This window comes from Xenia sp. Carnegie-2017, unplaced genomic scaffold (assembly GCF_021976095.1).
Source record: "Xenia sp. Carnegie-2017 unplaced genomic scaffold, XeniaSp_v1 HiC_scaffold_23, whole genome shotgun sequence".
NCBI lineage: Eukaryota > Metazoa > Cnidaria > Anthozoa > Malacalcyonacea > Xeniidae > Xenia > Xenia sp. Carnegie-2017.
This window is the reverse complement of record NW_025813486.1, coordinates 9,066,204-9,090,933: the sequence shown is the minus strand read 5'-3', so window position 1 is coordinate 9,090,933 and position 24,730 is coordinate 9,066,204. Positions and strand designations below refer to the sequence as shown.

General features: G+C 34.7%; 3 protein-coding genes across 5 annotated transcripts in view; 2 read left to right on the top strand and 1 right to left on the bottom strand.

Moving 5' to 3' along the window:
• Window positions 1-426: 426 nt before the first annotated feature.
• Window positions 427-24,730, top strand: part of LOC124449783 — an 86,786-nt gene continuing 62,482 nt past the window's right edge. For all 3 annotated transcript variants that reach the window (XM_047000688.1, XM_047000687.1, XM_047000686.1), the window contains exons 1-2: window positions 427-541; window positions 21,115-21,202. In XM_047000688.1, the coding sequence (XP_046856644.1) occupies window positions 21,127-21,202 (76 nt within the window). In that variant the 5' untranslated portion in view covers window positions 427-541; window positions 21,115-21,126. The remainder of the gene's footprint in view (window positions 542-21,114; window positions 21,203-24,730) is intronic.
• Window positions 8,365-9,549, top strand: LOC124449052. The gene is made up of 3 exons (XM_046999994.1): window positions 8,365-8,651; window positions 8,818-9,072; window positions 9,156-9,549. Exons 1-3 carry the CDS (start codon window positions 8,365-8,367, stop codon window positions 9,283-9,285), a joined length of 672 nt encoding a protein of 223 aa, XP_046855950.1. The 3' UTR covers window positions 9,286-9,549.
• LOC124449051 (protein ALP1-like) lies at window positions 16,522-17,879 on the bottom strand. Its single transcript, XM_046999993.1, is given in 2 exon segments — window positions 16,522-17,234; window positions 17,236-17,879. Coding segments are annotated over 2 exon segments (1,308 nt in total). The 3' UTR covers window positions 16,522-16,570.

The window sequence follows — 24,730 nt, the reverse complement described above, 5'->3', positions numbered from 1 at the left end:
TGATGTGCTTAATTGTAATTTACTTTATGTTTATAAAAAGTGGTTTTGCCTTTTAGCAACGTTATTATTTTGGAAATGTAGCTTTTTTTTAAATTTTTATCAATGAACCATTTATACTAAAGTTTTCGACAAGCACAATTTAAACGTTTATGACATATAATTGTGCAATGATATTGTGTTATTTAACCGGCAAGAGCACCACTAGTATAAAAATAAAAGTGAAATATCGAGCTGTAGTTTTTAACCAATCGCTCCCAAAGTACCTTATAAATGGTCTAATGTAATACAATTTACAATTCTAATTTCTATTGATGAATTCGATCCAAACTAAATTCAAGCATATAAAGCAAAACAATGAAAATCATCAGGCCGTATCTTTCCTTTACATAACAATAAACTTTTAATGTTTTAAATTCAGTTGCACAAAATAATTTGCCACGTATCAACTCAACGAACGAAGTCATTTGACGCTTAACTTATCTAAACGTTAAGAGATCTGAAAGATCGAATGTTCAAAGCTTCAACTGTCGACCAGTAAAAGGTTTGTAAGACGAAAGATAGAGAATTATAGTGTGTGTAAACGATGTATAAATGAGGTCTTAAATTAAAGTTGTTCGTCAAATATAATTAATACACTTTTATTAAATATTAGTCTCAACCTAGTACTATGAAATATATATCATAGATACCCGTAACAACTTGTGATCCAGTAGTTGTACACGAGTTAATACAAATACAAACAATTTGTTTACCAAAAAATCACTGTCATCTAAAGGAAAGCCTGTTTATCATGATGTGCTTGCTTGTTAAGGAATTCAAATTGCTTGCTAGCATGGAATTATATTTTTCTTTTTGGTCCGGACGGCATATTTATAAAATATTTATTTTCTAATTATACTTGTGATAGTATGAAATGACATTTATGAATCAGGAAGAAAATTTAGTTTGAAATTGCAAATGGACTCGTGCATGTAATTATTGAATACTTTAGGTATTTATATCGTTTTGGAAGTAGAAAAATTGATCAGGAAGTGTGCTATCTTTGTGATAAACTAGTTTGTAAGTCCACATTTTAAATGCGGCTAAAGACTTTGCTAACCTTTTTAACGTTACAATTGTCTTTCGTCAAGCTTTGGTTGCGAAGGTTCATGTATGCAAATTCATCGCATTATAGTTACAATAAATTTTAAAGCAGATATGAATATTGCAAATTATTAATTCTTTTTAACACTCCCACTTTATGGTCATATCTTAAATTAAACGAGAAAAAGTTGCGAAATCTGACATTGTAAATTTACATACCTTGAGTATGTAGCTGAGGCTTATCACCACGTACTTACTTCCAAAATATCTTAAAAACGGCATAATTTGATAAAATTTATAGTTATTTCTAGTGATCAATTTGTTCCAAACTATATTTAAACCTATGAACAAAAATAATAAAAATCATGAAATCATATCTTGGCTTTACATAACAATCTATTCTTAAGATATTTTAAATTCCGTGGCACACAATAATTTTCCACATATGGATTCGAAGGAAGAATATATGATGCTTAAGTTGCCAGAACTTTAAATCTTTCTAAAAGTTCAAATGTTCAATGCTACACACCGTTAACCAGTAAAAGGTTTGTAAGAAAAAAACAAAGAAATTTCATGCTTCATTACGACGAATAAATGTGACCCACGGAAGCTTGTGGGAAATTTGACAATTCTAAGAAATTTCAGTTAGTCCAATTCATCCAAAACATCACAACTACTTTTATGTGCAGATTTGCATACGTTATTCTCCAGACGGAAAACTTATTGCTGTTACCATAGCTTGTCCAATTGATTACATTGTTAAGATGTTCATTATTGGCTTGCGTTCTGGTGAAATTTGTTATATGTTGGATTGCGTGGATGAACGTACTCGAAAGTGTCCAAAAACCGAGTGTCTGACCTCATTCTTTGGTACTTTGTGTCAAGTTTCTTCAGTTACAAGTTTTCATCCCCGCATTTTTTTCTGGAAGTTACCTGTTGTGTACGATTTAAAAACATTGTGTTTACTTGTAATCAAAGTGTACTCAACATACCTTTTTGTTTAAAACAAGTGTTGAAGCATATTTATTCTTAATGCCCTTCAGAAAGTCCAACAATCTCCTGTTGGGCGTTCTATCACAACAGTGCTACTCAAAACTGCACTTCTTTTGATAACATTTCGTAAATTTGTTTACTTAATAACAAAATCAGAGGATGAAAATCTAAATTATACTATTAAATATTATATTTTCATACAATATTGGTTCAATTTCGATTGTGATTGGCTGAGAGTCTGCAGATTATGTCTTTCCGCTTACAAAACAATGAAAATTTTTTATAGTTGACGTAACTGTAAGCATAAAAAGTAGCGAGAGACTTGCCGAGCGGAAATCGAATACGTGTGATAAAAATTAATGCCCAACATAAAGTTCTGATTAGAGCCATAGAAATAGACCAAAGAAAAAACAAATTGTAAAATTTAAATTTATTGTGACGTTTCGTCTTTACTCAAGACATCTTCAGACAAAATAATAGATAGGACGTTAAGACAAGATATTATATTTACAAAAAGGTGTTAAATTACTACTAACGGAAGCGGTGTCGAATGGATACATGATAAGGAAGTTTGGAGGTGAGATGAAGAGAAATTAAAAGAGGTTAAGTGGAATGGAGGCACTTTTTGTGTTTATTGATTAGAAGGCTTTCATAAGTATAAGTATCGTTGGAAGAGGAAATTATTTTAAAGTCGTCTAAGTTGGGGTGTGTCCAGTTTCGTTAATGTGAGCAAGAATGCTTGATGATGCTGGGTGGGAAACTTGGTTGCCTGTAAGGGGGGATATTCCCAAGTGCTCCGAAAATCTGGTGTGTAGATGACGTGTGGTTTTACCCACTTACGAAGCGTTGCAGCTTCGACACTTGAATAAATAGACTACACCAGACCTCAGAGGTTTAAATTTTACAATTTGTTTTTTCTTTGGTCTATTTCTATGGCTCTAATCAGAACTTTATGTTGGGCTTTAATTTTTATCACGCATAAAAAGTACTTTGGCGGAATCTTCCTTAAGATTTGCAAGCGTTTTCCAAACAATTTTTGCTCGATTTAATGATTAAAATGGCACAACTTTTATAACTACAGCATACAAATATAAAAATGTTAACTACAATCAATGTTTAAAATATCCATGATAATTTTCAAATTACTACCTTGAAAAAGAAAAAGAAAGGAAAAAAAAGTCAGGTGTAAAGACAACTTTCCCAATAACCTAGGTCAATATTTAAAGTGTGTTTGCGAGTTGAGGAAGATCAACTTCCTCGTATCGCAGTAATTGCTGACCTAATCAGTGCGACAGACAGTTTACAACGCATCCACGCTAGCGTGATGCCATATTGCAGCTTTCACTTTTGTACCAGAAGATCAGCTAGCCGTTTATAAGCAATTGCCGTCTCTTTCCCCATACCACCTGATGTTGAAAAGACCAGTAGTGTAAAAGCAGCATATTCAATCTCTCTTACTCGATCATCATATTCCCTTTTCTTAGCCATCTCATGCTAAGAGTCATGCATCTAGAGTGCAGGTAGATTGGTGTTTTGGTAGCTCGACGCGTTTGGGTGAAATACCCTTACATCAAAAAATGCATCTTGCTGTCTAGACAAAAAAACCTTTAGCACGAATGTTTAGTGTCGCTTCTTCTTGTCTATTGGCTGTACGAGGTAATATCACTTCCCCAGACAGAGGTTGTAATTGTGGCTCTTTTTCAACTGTTGAGCAAACTTCTGCCATCCACTGCGCTGTTATATCTTGTGCTTCATTATGTCTCAATATTGGTAAACCACCAAGAGAGCATATCATCGCGTGATTGGTTGCAAAAGCCTTTCCACACATGCAGTGCTGAGGGGTATTTTTCAACTGCCATCCATAACGTAAACTTAATGCATCTCAAAATTCCCCTTTGTTCAAATTAAAGCCTTGATCTTGTAATGGAAGTACACTTAAACATGATGACGATCCTTTCTCGCTCAGTATATCTAGCTTCCTTTGCATTGTTGGCGTAAAACTATCTCTTATTTCCTGGATCATATCATCAACTTTCTTCTTCTTTTGCTCTCGAAAAATCATCTTGATTGACTGTAACTGAGGTTTATGAAGTATCTCTTTCTGTTGGACAATCATTTCTTTCAGGCATTGACTGATCTTTTTGGAAGCAAGATAATCATCATTTGCACTTTTAACTGGGTTGATAATATTTAGACCACCAAATCGTATAGGAAGTGAAAGGAGTGTTCGTTCATCTGGATTGCATTGGTTTCTTCTAGTAAGTAATGGTATAAATGTCTGCGAAATTGCATCTTCCAGAGGTTGAAATAACTTACTGATGCTCTCAACTGTTCGCATTATATAGTGCCACTTTCCCATTATACAATGATAAAACGCCGCAAACGCTGATTGGGGATAACGTTCTGCAATTATTGAAAGACTTTCAATTTTTTCCACAAATACCCCAAACTTTCTTGCCATTTACTCTTGGATGAACAAATTAGAGCCAATTGCTGATCCCAACAATCCATGGCCTTCAGTTGTTATATTAATTTCTGTTCCTCCAAAATGGTTTATCGCTTCTTCCAAGTGTTGTGACTTAACAACAAGATACGTTTTACTCCCTTTGAAAAATAAACCATCATTGGCCCAATGTCAGATATGTTTTGCCACCATCTTCTTAAAGACTTTATTTTCCCACCACATGTAGCATCATCAGCAAAACACACTTGCTTGACTGTTGGTTCTTCTGACCTAAGCCTACGAATCAAAGGTGTAACTGCCATTGCGAGCGGATCCCTTGTGTAATCCCTTCTGCTGACTGAATTTCTCCTCCTAAATGACACTTGATAGGTATTATTTAGTACAGTTGATATTGAGGGACAAATTATTTCAGTGTTATGCAGTGCTGCTTGCCGATTGATAGTGTTAAAAGCATTGGTAGCATCTACTAGTAGTACAGCTTGTGTTTCATCTGATGACATGATCTCATTCATTGCATGGATTGCCGCTTCACACCCTGCTTTATGACCTGCACATAATTGTAAAGGCCCTGCTGCTTTCTGGACATCTTTCCCAACCACTTTAAAAATCGCCTATGCTACAATCCGCCGTGGAACTTCACCAACACCTATCGGACGTATTCCAGGATTCTTATCCAGTGGTATTAACCGACATGCTACAAAAGCTGACAAACCATCGGGACTGACAGATGAAGTGCATAGACGATGGGCAACCCCTGCAAGTGCATTACACGTGTCAACTGATGCCTCTTTCAATGAGGAGCAAAGACCAGCTGCCCCGTGCATGTTGTTTGCGGCTACTTTTGTTGCTTCTCCTTTAATTTGGTCAAAAATTATAGGATCATAACAAATTTCATCAACTTCTGCCTGTTTTATAAATGTTCCCACATTTGGGCAGTACCTTGTGAATATTTTTCTAGCAAAATTTCTCTTGTCATTTTTCCAAATCTTTTCACCTTTCTCATTTTCTCCAACATGAATAAGTGAATCGATATTTAGCAAGCATCCTTTATTTGCATTGGATAGTAATCGGACCGCTTGTTATGTCTTTCCATGAAGCGGGCGATTGAATCCCCTCGCAAACTTTTCCGATTCCGTTTTAATATTGCATTTTGCAACAAGATTTTTCTGTATACATTTTCCTTCAGAAACCAATTTATTAATTTTACCTTTCTCCCAGAGGCTCAACCTGTGTTCAAAACATTGTATATGTTCCTTTGTTTTACTTTTTGCATGTGTTTTTTGTAACAATACGCACTGCACGACTGAACAGGCCTTCAAAGCAACTCTTTCACAAGCTGATTTATTTGCATAAGCAAATGTAGTAAAAACGCGCTCCAATGAAGACGACATTCAAATACAATAAACGACTTTAAAAACTACGGGGATGAAAAGGTCTGAGGTCCGTGTCTATTCTATCCACTAACATGTACCCCAGAAGTCAGCATTAATATTTGTCATAAAAAATGAATTTTGACAACATTTACTAGGGTAAGTTTACTTAAATGGTTTTTATTACGAAAAGAGCAAGGGAAAAGGTCAGGATCGTGACTAAAACACCACACGAGTATATACGAGTACATACGAGTGACATACGAGTACAACGAGTACATACGAGTGACATACGAGTACATACGAGTGACATACGAGTGACATACGACTATATACTGGTCAACAAATGAGAAACAACACAATTTCTTCTATACATTGATATTTGCGTTTACTTTTCCTTGTATTTGTGTGGACTTTGGGGCAAGCATTTGATGGATTTAAATGATGAAAAGGTATTTTACTTTCATACTACATTCATTTGTATGTTTCAGTTGAATTTGTTATAGATATTTAGTCGATGCGATTTGCCAGTATTTGAGCGCTTTTTGACACACTCTCACCTAGGAAATACATATTTATGAAAGCGATTATACGTTCATTTTGACTCTAAAGATGACTTCATTTAGCACGTTTTCAAGGCTTTATTTATACGTTGTATATTTAATCGCTTTCATAAATATGTATTTCCTAGGTGAGAGTGTGTCAAAAAGCGCTAAAATACTGGCAAATCACATCGACTAAATATCTATAACAAATTCAACTGAAACATACAAATGAATGTAGTATGAAAGTAAAATACCTTTTCAGCATTTAAATCCATCAAAAGGTTGCCCCAAAGTCCACACAAATAGAAGGAAAAGTAAATGCAAATATCAATGTATGGAAGAAATTGTGTTGTTTCTCGTATGTCACTCGTATGTACTCGTATGTCAGCCGTATGTACTCGTATGTCACTCGTATGTACTCGTATGTCACTCGTGTGTCACTCGTATGTACTCGTATGTCACTCTTATATACTCGTATGTCACTCGTATGTACTCGTATGTACTCGTGTGGTGTTTTAGTCACGATCAAAAGGTCAGAACTATTTTTGAAACATTTTATAACAACAGCGCAGTGTAGTGTTTAGTACAAATTGTTTGCAATGTAAGTCGCATTTTACTCATATTTATTTGCTTGTATTATAATTTATCTGGGTGTATAGACTAGAAAGTATAAATGTAATAAATGTTTGGCTTCGGCGACTCGCCTAAAATTTAAAGAATTCCGGAAGTGTTAGCTTCTTCCCAAATATTAAATATATTACCACGTACTTTGGGATCGTGACCATTGAGTTCTATAAGACCTGGAGGGGAAACGTCAACAAAATTACTATTAATTATCAGCGCGCGGCCGCGTGGTTAAAAACATGGCGGATTTTGGTTGTCAAAGTCAGCGGAAAGACGCGGGCTCATAAAATAAAATTTTTTTCGCCCACCCGAATTTGACAACCACAATTGCGATTATATAAAATATCAATGCCAAGCTCAAAAACTTTTAAAAATTTTATCTTTAAAACATGCTGGGAACTTGTTTGGTATACGGATGCTGAAGTAATGTCAGAAAAGGAAACAATTCATGACTACGGTAAGTAACGTAAGATTGTTTACTATTTAAAGTGTTCAGTGTTTTGTTTTAAGTCAATACTTGAAGTGTGATGGTATATATTTTGTGAATGTTTTTACTCCTAAGTTATAATTTAAGTAATGTTTATCCAGTCTTATTTGTTCTTTACTTAATCGCTTGCTAGACGAGGCAAAGCAACCAATTCTTATCGAGATATGCATATCTTAAAACTCCTTGTTTCAACTGAGTTTAACCTCAAGAAATGGAGGGTTTTTCATGATATTTTTCTGCAAATATGAAGCAAATATTATGAACAGAGCTGTATTGAAATCAAATGCAGTGCAGGATTAATTAATGAACTCTTTGGTACATGTCGTACAATAAAAAATACCTGTCTTAAACAGCTATCCTGGACAATTTGATAGATTATGGACAATCATGATGATGGTGTGTAAAGGTTTGCTTTAGGCTAAAAGTTTTATAAATGCCATCTGGTGTTTCTTTAAAGTGCACATGACATGTTTTCAAAAACACAATATTATGATAGTTTAGACTATTTTTAGAACATTTGAAATATATTTTATAATTGAAAAGTTTCATCTTCATGGACTTTGGATGCCTTAAAGTTGGTTATTTTTGATTGTTCGTGATGTCAAAAGGCCTAGGGCGAGAAAAACAAATAACGCCGGATCTGACGTCAAATCGGGAACACGCTTTTGAGTGCTTTTCTCGAACAAACACAAGACATAATACTATACTAAAGACACACCTATAAATTCGCAATTTTATTACACTCTGAGTAGGACCATAAGTTTTTAAATTTTATATTGCGCGCCTGAAAAATTCAAGATGTCTTCGAGCTCTTCGCTTTCAATTGAGAGTCTAAATGATTCAGATAATGATTCGATTTCAAAGTACATGATGGGAGCCGAAGAAAGTTTGGTTATCGTCGATCACCTAAGTGACTCTATTGATGCGTCTGAACATTTCATTGAATCACAATTGTTGCCATATCAAGATGAACCTGTTGCTGATGAAGAATGGGTTCAAAATTATCATGACGGATTACGTGAACGTCAATTTTTTTTGGAAACGCTGCTTGATAGATTCAACAATCGTGTGCCTTTGGAGCAGTGGTGAGTAGATTTATTTGTTAAAATATTTACAAGTTAGGGCCATAATTCACTTCACGCGAAGTCAATGAGCGTTATCTCAGTTGCGCAGCGTTCTTTGTTCACATTATCAATTCAAACTACAAGTTGTATTCCAACATGAACAAATGCATGCTCTTTGTATTTGTAGGTGCATTTGTGGTAATTGCAGGACTAATATGCTTCAAAATGAAAAAGAGATTCAGTGTTGCCAAGAACTTGACGAATGCATAGAGTCCTTAAACAGTGAAATGGTGCTGGGTGAAATGAAAGTTGTTCCTAAATGTATTACACTTCATCCAGCATTCAATTCAGTGTGTCTGGATATTTGGTCATTGCGAATGGCAGGCCCAAAATTCAGGAAAATAGATGGAAGAAAATATGCGAAACATGATGATGAGAACAGGTACACGTACATACCTATGTGCTTTCATCTTATGTTAAATTTAATTATTGTGAAACAAACATTTGTTTAATTTGTAAATATAGGTATTTAAGAAGTGTTGCCTATCGAGAGTTTACCCAGCTGGTGCATGGTTACTTAGGAAGGAAAAGGATACCACTGCCTGCTTGTGCCTATCATTCAATAAGGACTCGATTTCCTGGAAAAGATTTCTAAGGTTATGATGATGATGAACTTGAGGATGAATAAATTACTATTTGTATGCCAATATTCACCCTCATTTTGGATTCTTGTTCCGTGGACAGTCAAGGACATATTGATGGCCTTTCATTGCTTTCCCACATGCTCGACAGTGTGGACAAGTTCTTTCTTCACTGGTGATGTTATTTGACACTGTTGGTTGGACTAAAATGTTATATTTTTTGTGATTGACATGTAGACAATAAGTTTAAGTATTAAATAAAGAATGTCTTAGTCATACCATTGGTGGGTGGTACATTTGCAACTACCATTTTCTGGCGGTTGATCTTCTTTTTAATGGCCTTTGCTCTTGATTGTCTCTCAAACATTGTATGCATTGGTGCAGGAGACATATTTGACAACTCTTCAGATGCCTTTTCAAATTGCTTTTTGGTAGCCTTCATCATTGTGTGATAAAGTTCATCAATATAATCTACACACAGATGTTCAATTTTAGGAACAGAAATTGTGTTTTGAACATCTATGAGTGTCTGTTGTAACTGTGCTTGTGTACACAAGTTGTCATTGAAATCATATCTCACCAAAAATTTGATGAACTCTAACACTTCTTCCTGTAGCTTTACCATTTTTAAATTTAGGGTACGCCACTTTAACTTGTTTCTTATCTTTCACAATCACCTCATCTCTCCTCAAGTTATCGTTAAAATGCAAAACAGCCAAAATCTGTCTAGATAGGTAAAAATCAAAGTATAAATTATTTATTTTTTCATTTGGCCTTAATTTACTTGCGTACCTGCAATACATCCCTGCAAACGAGTATGAAATCATTTTTGGAGAAAAATGGTTTAACACTGAGTGGAAACTTTCCAGGCAGCTGGTCTGTGAAAGTGGTGACGCTTGGGAGATACCCCTTTTCAGATTGCTATTCAAAAGAGCAGCTTGTGTTTTCTCATACACAACTGACTCTAGAAAATTTAAATAAATGTATCTTGCATCATCACGTCTAAAGCATTTTAAGCACAAATTATGTTCACTATACAAATGTCTTACCTTTATTAAGCTACATCCTTTCCTCAATGTCATCACCATGAGCACAGGCATTGAAAATGGGATTGGGAAGATTTGAATGAACATTGGCCATGTGTTCCAAGAATGATGAAAACTTAGCCCATATGACCTGTCCATCACCATCTTCAGTTGACATTGCACTCCAATACAAATGATTCACACATGGCTTCACCCAAGGAAGAAGCTCCTGACAACCTTTCTCTTTCGCAATTTTTTTAAGAATTTTATTGACTTCTGATTTACAAATAAGAAAAAGAAAGTAAATGCTTTTAAAGCTAAGCCAATCACATAGAACACTAAACACCGTTATTACTTACTTTTTGCCAAGTGCCACAAGTCAAAGTAGTGGGTAATTTTAGGAAGCTTCTCCTTCATGTGTTTTGAAATAGATGTGTGACGATCCGAAACAAAAGTTGTCACATTCAAGCCATCTTTTAAAAGCCTCTCCAGTGCCTTTGTGAAAGCTAGATACTCCATTGCTGGGCTGTTACCAGCTTCATTTCTCTAAGAGTGGTAAAAGAATCCAACAATGTATTGGAAGGCCAGACACATATGCCAATGCTATCCCTTTTTAACGTGGGTGCTACAAGCAGCGGTTTCTCAGAATTACATACTCCCATCTCACCAGTATAACGACACACAAAGTCATCCTCTTTAAAATGCTTTGAGCAAACTTCGGAAGACGAAGAAGGTTCCCAATTTTTTCGTTTCCTTTTCACAAAATCAACCCAAGCTTTTCTACGTTTGTTAGCTTCGGGTCTTTTGTCATTCGCATATGGGATTCTATGGAGAGCAATCCCCTTCTTCAAATTTGACGTGTTTGAACATCTAAACACGACGCATCTGTGTGGCATTTTCACGAAAAAATTCTTTCGCAAACGTATTAAAAAAATATATTTTTTGTGGTGCTTTAAGACAAACGTTACCTAATGGCACAAGTGTGTTCCCGATGTGACGTCACACATGCAATTAGTTACATTGTTGTTACCAGTCTTTTTATACTCACGGTCAATAGGAAGAAATATTAAAAATCCGCAAATTCAAGGTGCTCAAAGTCCATGAAGATGAAATTTTTCAATTATAAAATATATTGAAAACCTTCTTAAAATAATCTAAACTATTATAATATCATATTTTTGAAAACATGTCATGGGCACTTTAAATGAATTGTTTGTTATAGTAAACAGGTCAGTACATCAAAACCAAGATAAAAACTACTTTATTAAATAATGTGCCAAATTATGCTCCTACCTTGAAATATTTGCTCAAGAAAAGCTTATGATGACATGCATGAAACATTAGATATAGTACTGCATCATCTGACAAAATCCATACGTTTTTCAATTCCAGGGGATTAAAAATTCACATAAGATGCATTGGTTGCAATGAAGTTGAATGTGGAAGATGCAAAAATTGATGGCAAAGAACTTTTTATGTCTTATGAAGAATTACAATATTATTTAAAATAATAAGAATAGCAATCTAGTAAAAGAAGCGACATCTGTCTTCAACATGAGACTTTTCCAATTATGTGTAGTTTCTTTGTACAAAATACTATTTTAGATTAACTTTATTTTTAAGTCATTCACTGATATTTTTATCAAAAGACGAAAACAAAAATTCAAAGGCATAATGTAAAATTCAAAAGTTTGTCAAGTTGTTTGAACCTAGAAAAAATTAGTATAGGTAACTGCAATTTGTAAGGACACAAGAGAAAAGTAGTGCAAGAAGGTTAGCATTTTTGAGAATTAATAAGTTCTTCTTGACATACATTACACAAGGCCATAATATTATAAATAATGACTGTACAATATCAATTATACAACATGCTAAATATTTTCACCTACATTATAATTATTTAAACAGATTTGCCTTCATGCAGCAATAAGGAAAGTGTTATGTCAGAGAAACCAATGCACTTTAATTTATGAGATCATATTTTCAATGGGAAATTAATGAAGTTCTGTTCAGTAGTTGATCCATGGTTGTCAATGACAATCCAGTTTCTAATATCTTGGCTCAAAACAGAACCAGTAACATTATTATAGAATTTCTGAATTTCGTTGTTTTGCTCTCCTAGTTCAAGATATTTTCTTCATAAGTTCTCAGTACATTTATCAGAATATCATAATACCTTACAAGACACCCAGAATCAATCCTACCAAAAAAAAGTCAAAAAAATTACATACCTACTTATAATATATTTCCAGTCGACTTAAGTCGTAGTGGTAAGCAAACTTTTCTAACTCCTTTTTGGACATTTTAACTAAGATTTACCCATCTATTCAAGAAAGACAGTTGCACCAAGCTGTTCACAAACAGTCAAAAAAACAAGCAATGCGCATGGGATTATGCATTAAAGCTTAACAACACATTGACAGTGTAAAGAATGCCGTTTGATATTTATTTCTAATATAGCTAAAGCATTACTTGGCAAATATACGTTATTTTACAGTAGATTTTCCTCATTTAAATGTGTGTGTCTATTTCACAAAAACCTGAAGCATTATTTTCATTATTTTCAAGCAGGAATAGAGATCCGGATTCAGGAGGGAGCGAATGTTAAAAAATTTTCTCAAAGTGGAAGTTTTGACCACCAATATCCGCCATTACCGCCATGTTTTTGACCACGGGGTCCAGGCCCTTTTTCCCCTCCAGGTCTTATAGAGCTCAATGATCGTGACTAAAACACCACACGAGTACATAGGAGTACATACGAGTACATACGAGTAACATACGAGTACATACGAGTGACATACAAGTACATACGAGTAACATACGAGTACATACGAGTGACATACGACTATTTTCTGGTCAACAAATGAGAAACAACACAATTTCTTCAATACATTGATATTTGCGTTTATTTTTCCTTGTATTTGTGTGGACTTTGGGGCAACCATTTGATGGATTTAAATGCTGAAAAGGTATTTTACTTTCATACTACATTCATTTGTATGTTTTAGTTGAATTTGTTATAGATATTTTGTCAATGCGATTTGACAGTATTTGAGCGCTTTTTGACACACTTTCACCTAGGAAATACATATTTATGAAAGCGATTATACATTCATTTTGACTCTGAAGATGACTACCGCTAAGGTTGTCGAAACGTTAGTCAACAACAATAAAAACAGTCCTTCTCAGGACTATATCAACCTGGACGATCTACATTTACAAACATGTAACGATACTCCCGGGTTCAAACCATTTACTTTATAGATAAGGATCCAAAATGCACGAATTTCACCGAATGGCTAAGTATAGTTAACTGTTTTTAAGTGTTTCAGATACTGATTTTGCAGTTAAAAGACTGAATTATATCAGCTAGAACTTTAAAAACATTAAAAGTAAGCTGAAACTGTACGCCTAATATGATATACATACGTAACACAGTGCAACTCTCGCGTATGTTACTCGTATGTACTTGTATGTTACTCGTATGTACTCGTATGTCACTCGTATGTACTCGTCTGCTACTCGTATGTACTCGTATGTACTCGTATGTACTCGTGTGGTGTTTTATTCACGATCCATACTTTGGTTATACCTAGTAATTGTACGACAAATTGCCCGACTAGATAGCTGAAAGGCTTAATATTCTCCAACATAATTTTAATCGCTTACTGTAGACGTTTATGCAAACAAATACAATCGCAATTTGCGCGGTCATATCGATGTAGTTCTGTGAGATGATTCATTGATCGAAATTTTACATGTCAAGGACTTTATGTTGTTTGACAAAACAAAGTGAATCATGATAAACTACATGCGGGGCCCATTTAATCTGTTTGCAAGCCAAATTGGGACATTTCTCCTATTTTAATGACCTCAATGCGAGCGTGCTTTGTAGTTAATTTCCAACACAATTTTTGTTTACTTTTTTAATATCGAAATCAGGGGCGGATCAAGGGGTAGGCAACTAAAGCACTTGCCAATAGTAAAATTCCTAAGTTGATCTCAATTAGATTTTATACTTATAAAGATACTAGAAAAAAAAGTTAATTGTTATTTGGTTTGCAGACCAGTCAGTAATCAATTTAGTAATAGCTCTGCTGTTGATAGGCAGAGAGAAGCGAACTTTTGCCTAACTTCACTAGACGATCTAGCTATTTGACAGGTATAGATTCATTTTGCCTGACCTAGACAAATTTTGCACAATTGACATCATCTGGAGGCTTATTATTCCATGAGTTTTATAAATTGTGTGTGTTCATTGGCCTACTTTTTGCTAACTTAAGCGGCAAGCCAAATGAATCAATCATGTTAGTCACTAAGAAGTGTTGTGTTTAGCATTTTAGGCCCGTTTTATACGTCGAATTTCAGTCGAATTTAATTCGTCGAATTTAATGCAGCCGATTATATGCGACGTAAATGCGACGTCTAAACTGATTGCATTCAACAGGTTGAATTAAATTCGACGCTGTCAAATTATGTGACAGTGTCCGTCGAATAATTCGACAAAATTCGACAGAAATGAGATAGCAGTTTAAACGTCGAAGTTCCATCGCGTCGAATTTAATGCATAAATTATTAAAATTACATTTCTATCCCACAATTCAATATTTTTCGCCTCGTGTGTCCCACGATATACGCATATTCAAGATGGCGAGCGAGCAACCTTGTTTTTCATGTGAGAATATAACAAAATACACATGTATTTCTTGCGCTACTTTCGTTTGCAATCGATCGACTTGCTCAGCTGCTGAAGTAGATGAAAGTGCACACGGTTGGGTAGAAGGTGTTAGGCCCGTTTTATACGTCGAATTTCAGTCGAATTTAATTCGTCGAATTTAATGCAGCCGATTATATGCGACGTAAATGCGACGTCTAAACTGATTGCATTCGACACGTTGAATTAAATTCGACGCTGTCAAATTATGCGACAGTGTCCGTCGAATAATTCGACAAAATTCGACAGAAATGAGATAGCAGTTTAAACGTCGAAGTTCCATCGCGTCGAATTTAATGCATAAATTATTAAAATTACATTTCTATCCCACAATTCAATATTTCTCGCCTCGTGTGTCCCACGATATACGCATATTCAAGATGGCGAGCGAGCAACCTTGTTTTTCATGTGAGAATATAACAAAATACACATGTATTTCTTGCGCTACTTTCGTTTGCAATCGATCGACTTGCTCAGCTGCTGAAATAGATGAAAGTGCACACGGTTGGGTTGAAGGTGTTAGTGTTGGGTACTGCAATGATTGTGTTTCAGATTTGTCAAGCGTTGCAGGTACTATTGACTTTGAAAATAATGTCGAAGAAGCAACAGCTAAACGAAAAGAAAAAAGCAAAGCGTCTGGTCGAAGATCAATATGGACCTCTGCACATATTGATGACATGGTTGATATAATTGTAAACAATGAGACTTACAAAAAGAAACTAATCTTTATGAACAATCGGCGTTCAACAAACACAGAAATTTATAACCACGTGCTAACTCTTATTAAAGAAAGGCATCCATCTTTTAAAAAAAACAGAAAATATGTTTGTCCCCATAAGAAATAGGAAAAAGAAAAGTGAGTCAGATGTGGAAATCAAAGTTCTGAAATTGCTGGAGTCAATGATAGAAAATGATCCCACAAAAGAACTCATAGATTTATGAAAGAAGATGCTGCAAAATCAAGGCAAAATGAGATGCAACTTATTAAAATTTTGTCAAATCAACATTCAAGAGAAGGTTATGCTCCTGTCATGCATCATCAAAATCATCAACAAGGGTATTTCCAAGCAGCACAACTCCCACAGCACTGGCAACAGCCTGCAGTTCTGATGGTCTCTCAAATTCCTCCACCACAACAACATTGGCAACAACCTGCAGTTCCCTTAGTTCTTCAGACACCACCAAGTGGCCAAAACTCCCACCATCAGGTCGGGCACAGTTCGTCGTTTGAACAAATAAAAAAACCTACACAAAACTTTAAATGTATTTTTCATTGTATAAAAATCTTTATTAAATTTATTGTGTTTTTTCTACATACTACCATACATGCAATAATATAGATTTGAACAATTCATTGCCTACAGTGCCTCAAACACTGCCAAGTTTTGCTTTTCAGAAAATGAAACACGCACAAAACTGTAAAATTCTAATTTTTTTGAAGTAGTTTTAGTAACATTCTTACCATATTTGTAAATTTTGTGTAAAACAATTTACAATAAATTTTACTTATATTAAAATAACCAAATTTTGATGTTCAATCTTAATCATTAATATGGTATACTAACAGACACCATGTCCTTCCCTTTCTTTCCACAATTTATCTTTCAAAACCCCTCTTATCTTTACAGCCTGGACAGAAGTGTCCTTTACTTTTTCACAACTCCGCATATTTAATAGCTTCCTCACAGCTTTCCGGTCTCGTCTCGCCATTGTTGTCGGATCAGCAGCCAAATCTGATTGTGTAGGTAATGGTTCGCCATTTTCAATGCATAAATTGTGCAGCACAATACATGCTAATGTGATTGGTTTCATTGTTTGCTCATTACACTCACACTTTCTATATAAAACTCTAAATCTTCCTTTTAGCTGGCCATAAGCACATTCTGTAACCATCCTTGCACGAGACAATCTATAGTTAAAATTACTTTGTTCTGGTGTAAGTAGTGCACATGTGTAAGGCTTCATGATCCATGTTGTGCAGGGAAATGCTGAATCAGCAACTATGAGTGGACCAACCTCAACCCCACCTATATATTTAGATATGGAAGGAATGGCATTGTTTGTTGATATGTCTTTCCATAACTGTGTTGCCTGCAAGATCATTGCATCATGAGTATTGCCGGGAAACCCAACACTTGCCCAAACAAATCGATATTTAGCATCAACAAGACCCATTAAGACAATAGAATAGAAGTTTTTAAAGTTATAATATTCCTTGGCAGCCTCCACCATCTGGGCATTTAATAGAAATATGGCATCCATCAACAGCTGCCCAACAGCAAGGAAATTGCCAAATCTCCTCCATCTCAATCATCTTCTCTCTCAATTGTTCTTCAGACGAGGGGAAATGTCGGGTAACAGCATCTTGCCACAAATTTAAAACAATTAGTTGGCATACCTCGATAACAATTCCTTGTATTGTCGCAACCCCCAGGCCCGACCTCTCAGACAGTGTGTAATAGTAATCACCTCTTGCCAATCTGTAAAGGCAAATGGCTAGTCTACAAGCTGGTGATACTGGCAGTTCGGTTCTTGTAGCTTTTCTCAAATTATTTGCAATTCCATTAAGAACGAAATTGAAAATGTTTCGTGACACGCAAAAGGGGCCTCTAAATCTCTTTTCGGAGTAACTGGACCATACAGAGTTCCACCAAAGACTCCATTGTGTTGTTCTTTCCAAGCGGCGACAAAAACGAACTCGCGAAATCGATGGTTTTTTAGCTGTAAGGGCGAGCAACAGTGAACATAACTGGGCAATACGTAATTTCCTATCTCTCAAATAATTTAATATTTGTAGCTGCTTTTGTCTTCTTTCCCTTCTTATTTTCAAAATTTGCCTCAACACGATAGCTCTTGTAACAGCCGCCATATTTAAAATATAAGTTAGGTCAGGCTACCCTAAATTTAACCCGATTTGCAGGCTTAGCAATTAAATTCGATGAACTAACTTCGACGTATAAACTGATGATAACGACGTATGCTGTTTCCGTCGAAGTTCCGTCGAAGTGTTTAAAAATTAAATTCGACGAATTAAATTCGACTGAAATTCGACGTATTAAACGGGCCTTAGGCAAGTAAGTAAATTGTGTATAAAATTTATATGTGACTGCTCAATCTGTATTTGCAAGATATCATTTAGTATGTTTAAACAATCTCTATAACAGCTGTTGTTGTATTATTTATGCCACCCATGCTGAAGTTTGACCAGTACAGTAATAAATAATTGTGGAAAACCACACTCCTTACGACAATAATAAGACTCCCACTGTGTAAATGTGAATATGTGTTATATTTATGAATAATTATGCTATTATTTGTATATTCAGTCATACATATTTGTCTATAGATAGGTCATATATTAGGTCAGGGGTCTCCAAACTTTACAGCCAGAGGGCCACATGAACTTTCATCCAGCATGTTGAGGGCCAAAGAATATAAAAAATTTCCACATTATCCTTTAGCTTTTAAAATTTCGCAGTGAGCTTGAAACGGAAGTAGGAAGTTGGGAGAAAAATTGACGTAAGCCACTCTTGCTAATTGGCTTGCGTCATAACGTAAACTTTCTGCACAAAATTTATTTTGTTTAATAAAATTTTTTTTTCTGAAGTGCCTCTGCGGGCCGGATTGAGAAGCCCAACGGGCCGCATCTGGCACGCGGGCCGTAGATTGGACACCCCTGTATTAGGTGATGCAATTGCAGGCTAGATCATAATTTGATCATGTGATGATAAACATCTTCAAGTCATGAGGTTCACATTCTACTGAAAGCAGTTAAGCAATAAGTCTGTAGTATTTAATTTCTCGATTATTACCATTCTATCAAAATATACCTAAACACTTGACTGACTTGAGTACTTTCCTTAAAACTGAAGGTGTAATCCTGTATGTAGTTTAGGCAACCATATTTAAGTTCCGAATATTTGATATATCACTTTACTGGCAGCGACTTTGTTTGTGCAATACTCTTTTTTAATTTTGTCCGTATGTTTAATGTTCTAACAAATTTAATCTGTAAAAAGGGGATGTTAAATGTATAGGGATGTTTGTAGATGTAAATTATGTTGTATGATTATAGTACTAATATTATATTTAACCATCTGATCAACATGTCATTTCGTTTCCACTGAATACTGCCAACTTCAACTGTGTTAGTGACTGATCTTAATTTTTCAAGTGCAACTCCCGAAATCTACGATGGTTTGTTTGTATTCTTTCTGAAACCTCGAACGAAAATCATATCGCCTATCTCGAACAGCCAAGTCTTTTTCTCTTTGGGTATCGATCTTTCCATCGCCGATTCGGCCAGAGAAGGTCTTCACTCGTTCAATCTTGTTCTCGCTCTTCTCCGATAAACAGCTCACTTGGTGTAACCCTTTTCTAACTTTGTGGTGTTGCATTGTATTGTACTTAGAGCAAAACCAGTTTATAATGAAGGATGATAAGAAGCTACAATTTAATATGATTACAGAGGGCAGTATCTACAATGTATAAATGAATTAAGTGCGAAAAGGATATATTATAAAAGGGTATTTGAAGAGGGCACTAAAAGGCGGTTTTAAAAGGCTGAAAAAGGATAGTCCATCAGGAAAAGGGCATTTTTTTCTTTAAATACATTTCTTCGGAAAAAGGAATGTAAACAGTTTATAATGGCCGTAAAGTCCATTGAATTAATTAGGTCAATATTGAGGCACTGATTTCAAAAATTGATGTTATATGGGCAAGTTTTCGGGCCTTCAGCCTCGTTTTCACGAAAATCGTGATTTTAGCACTATAACTATTTCCAATAAACTTACACTTTAACGTTGTAAGAAGCTTAAATTTATCAAGAAAAAGACAATTCAGTAAAGAAGGCGTATAAGAAAAATAAAAATGTTTTACTTTTCCCGATTCGCCTAAATTTTTAATGATTTTTGTTAAACGTCATATCCCAGCGTACGTCCTCAAAGAAATTTTTGGAAACGGATTTTACTGTTGTTCAACTAAAGAACAAATTATTAATAGCTAATGGTATACGTATTTTTAAAGATTTATGTAGTTTTTGGACACTAAATGAATTTAACAAACTGCACTTGCTTGTCAGTCATCTTCCTCGAAGTTGTCATATGCGCCATAGTCATGCATAGGTTTCTGACCCATTTATCTCTTCTACATTGTTTAGAAGTTTATGTATGAATCATTGGTATGTAAAACATTCAGCAAAAAACACATATTTAAATCTCAAACATGTTTCATTTAAATAATATAATATGCGTTATTATTTGAACTATGGTTGTGAAACTACTTTATTTTTTGGCCATTTACTTGACAGGCCGCATACATTTAAGCACTGCGTGCCTATTTTTTGTCTAACGACACCATGGTTAAAAATCATTTGTTGATTACATTATGATGAATATTTAGATGTTGATTACATTATGTAAATTATTTTATGCATTTATAGTAAAATCAAATGACGCCCTCTTTGACACTTAACAATGACATTGTATTTCTGAACTGGACTTACACCAATGGCACCTACTATATCTTTCGCTATAAAATAAAAAATAATTTAGACAATAGAAATGTTTTATCAAAACCTTAACTTTAATACGCTGAAATCATACGTACAAGATTTTATACACAGCTCACAAGCTAAACTTTTGATTAACTTCAGGTCAGCTTGCTTCTAATAGTTTCAGATATGTTTGGATAAATGAGAAAAATTATAACTCATTAATTTTTTTTGCTCTCTTCTTCGTCCAAAACGCACATTTACTATCGAAATTCATTGTACATTAGGGAAATCTCAGTAACTTTTATGCTTTTAATTGTTTTAGTTTAACTCATCCATAAATGTACTGACTTTATGTCCTTCAAAGTATTGCAGTTGAAACTGGGGATAAACAGTGACGAAAAAGACGTTAGAAACGGTGAAAAACCTGATTTTGAAGGTCGATGAGAGTGGTGCATGCTCATTTTTATATAACCAATCATTGAGTGTGATTCAGTGAAACAGCTTTTTACTATCATGCATAAGTCGCAAAAATTTTCACAAGTTGTTGACTCTGGACAAGTAATATATTAATATTTATTGTTGCTTTATTTACCATTTTTTGATTTGACAGATCTTGCATGAAATGGAAGCTTCCTCTTCAAGACTTTATGAAGAAACAAGTGAAGCCAGGATTAAGCGTCGCAAACCTGATATTAACGGCAAGTAAAACTCGTGCTTTTTTACTCAGAAATCATAACTAATTGAATGCAAACCTCGGGTAAAATGCAAACCTCAAATTTTAAACTGTTTTATCTACGAATTGTATGTTATGGAATAAATATGAAACTTTTGCTATAGCTTTTGAGTAGCAGCAAGTTTAAAAAACATTTAAAAAAACGATCATTTTTTTATAAGGAAACATGTTTCTACATTGACAAAATGCCATCTTCAGTACGAAATGATTTGTGTTACGAAATATACAGTATAGGAAGATACGATATGAATAAATTGTTTACTTTGAATGGGAATGTGATATAATTAAAAGGCGTTTTAATGGTTTTGTCTTGAAAGTCGGTAGCCTCCATTGCATCCAGCTCTATCATATATTCTTATATAACGTTGACTGTTTTTGCTTGAAAAATTTTGAGTACTCTTTTGCCAATTTTAGGATACGAATACCTTTTTAAATTTTGTTATAAATCGCAGTGGTTCTGTTAGTTAATTAGTTGCCAGCTTCTATAGTCAATCATAATCGACTTTGGAAAATGCGAATACTCAATAGTGTAAATGGAAAGGATCGTTAAACCGTTATGTGCTTTGTGTATTTCCAACAACGATTCTCGCCATACAAAATTATTGAAGAATAATGAAACTGGCAATAAAGTACATTTTTTAAAGGTTCGTGCGCAATAAAAGTGAAATTTTGCACCATATTCATGTTTATGTCTGATTGAATATTTGAATTCGCTACGCCATAGCAAATCCAATTCTTTTTACATATGTATGTGACCCCAAGATCATTAACTACAAGCAAATTGGTCAAAAAAAAGCAATTGAGTGGCTGCCACTATGGTATTCGCATGCGTAATAAGATATGCGTTGTACAAAAAAATCAATGGAGTGGCTCTACTGTATATTCACTACACTGTGGCTGTGACTATGTACGCAATGTTCACAGTTTCTAGGTACCACGTGACATGCAAAATATTACTCGTGTTTTCTAAGCAGAACTTCCTTGTAATTTGCAGCAAGATTGTCTTAAATGCTATTGACATTGCTCCATTGAAATAAGGAATGAATACTATTAACAGAATGCATGTAAGTATGTTGATAAAAAAGACACCAGAAGAGCACGTTTCAAGAATAAGAGCTAGACATAGAGTAGAGTATGGCCCTGTTTACATGAGACCGGAACGAAGTCAAACCGCGGTACCAGCTCGTTTCGGTCATAATATTATTTACAGTAGATGTTTACATGGTACTGCTGCGAAAATAACTCAGAGCAGTCTGAATTCGCAGGCTGAACTGATCCGACTGTGTTCAAAACGGTATGAATTGAAACCAGCATCAATACAATCTCAAATAAATATTTCTACCGATCTGAAATAGCATCAACGAATGCGCGCAAAAGCAAATTACAAAGGGAAAATGACTAGCAAGCGTAAAATTAAACTGGAAAGGAGGCATTACGCGAATGAGGATTTTTCGTGATTTCGTGCCGGTCCATGTAAACATGCAAAAAATTCTGATTTTCATTCCGGTTTGACTTCGTTCTGGTCTCATGTAAACAGGGCCTACGTAGATATCGTGAAGGCACTTATCAGTTATCTACATAGTAAGAAGCGTGGCGAAAAACCAAACAATAGGAGGTGTATGAATACACTGAAGGAAGACAAGGGGAAACTCTACTTGTTTATCATCATGAATGACGAAGTCTTAGCTTTAGTAGGAAAGTGCTCACTTTTAGCAATTATCTTACAAACTCTATCTATTCATACGGTTTGGGTTACTGTAAATTAACCGTAGGCCAAACGTTTTCATGAAACTGACCGCGGTATAGAGGGCTAAAACTAGAACTTTTAGTGGTGTGGGGGAGGGGGTCTTTAATAACGCTGTTGCTGAAATATTGCTTACAGAACTCAATGGCGGTATTTTTTTTCAGATATTGTAGCACAGGCCGCTGTATAATAGGCCGAAACTAGAACTTTTCGTGGGTGGGGGAAGAGATGTTTAATAACGCTGCTGCTGAAATATCGGATACAGAGCTCAAATGCTGTGTCATGCTTGCTCAGATGTTGTAGCACGGACCACTACATAGAGGGACGAAACTATAACTTTTAGTTGGGGGGAGGTGTGTTTTCATATCTTAAGTTATGGTCGACTGATTTCTTGTAAAGCCAACGTAGTCTACATTAAATATAATTCAAATAGACAAATAGATCAATAGATAGATAATTATCTATAATATACAGATAGATAGATATAAAATTGATCTGAAAATTTTATATGAAAACATGAAAATGCTTTGCTTAATTGCTCTCTTTAACTCTATTTATAAGAGAGTTGCAAAGGAGCGTTGTATTGTACAACAAAATTTTTCAAATTATTTAAAGGTGAATGTGGTAGCCAAAGATAATTAAAATGTTCTGCATCGTCCATAAAAGGCATTCAAATACAAAGATGTTACAACATTTGGAACCAAAAACTCGATCATTTGCTAGCATCGTTCGCGTTGCTTATCTTATCAATTCATTATACTTTAACATTACAACATCATGATTTCTTTTACATGTTTCTAAAACAGACAAGAATTTTATCAAAAGGACTAAAAGATATCATAAGAATTTAAATCGCTTACTTCTCTCGTGGAGTTAAAAATTTATTGAATTACATGACAGACAAATTGTTCCTTTTGAATAAATCATCATATGCTTAATAAATAATTGAAAACTGCAAATAACCATTTTCAATTCGGGAAAGGAGAACAATACTAGCAATCGTTTTAAAGATCGCAAATGCCATGGTGAATGGTAAAAGTAATTCACAGTGGTATTTGCGATTTTCAAAACGATTTTCAGATTTGTCACCACGACAAAATCTATTTTAGTTCTAAAAATGTTGCATGAGAATGAGAAAAAGCATGAGGTAGAGTTTGAGTTTGCAGAAATATAGATAACGAGGTTTCACTTTACAATGAATAAGAGAAACAGTACGTGTCAAATAATTTAGAGTTAAAGCATAAAATGCCTATAAAACGAAAATTTAGCAACCTGTGTTATACTTTTATTAACAGATATTTTAATATGATAATGAACTTTCTGTACTAGTTTATGCAGATCACTTTTCATTCTCGAGATATTGAAGTTTTTATTATGTCCGATTTATCTGATATCACATTGGATAATGAGAACTTGATGTATTAGGTGAATTTGCTGATAAAGTTTTTAACATGGCGGAGTTTCCTTCTTTGTGATATGTTAATGATATAAAATACTGCGTACTACAATACTAATACAACCTAAAGTTGTCAGGAAAATGAAGGCTATTTGAAACATTGCAGCGACTCATTTTGTATGCAATATTTTGTCACAAGTTAGATAAATTGTTAATTGTAAGGACTTCAGTATTTTTGGAAAGAAAAATTTATGCAGAAAAGGTTTTAGAAAGCACCCTGTCATTTCAAAAGTTCTGGTCAATACAGATATAATTTAACTAGCATAATTTTTGTTTCATTGGCACTTTAAAAT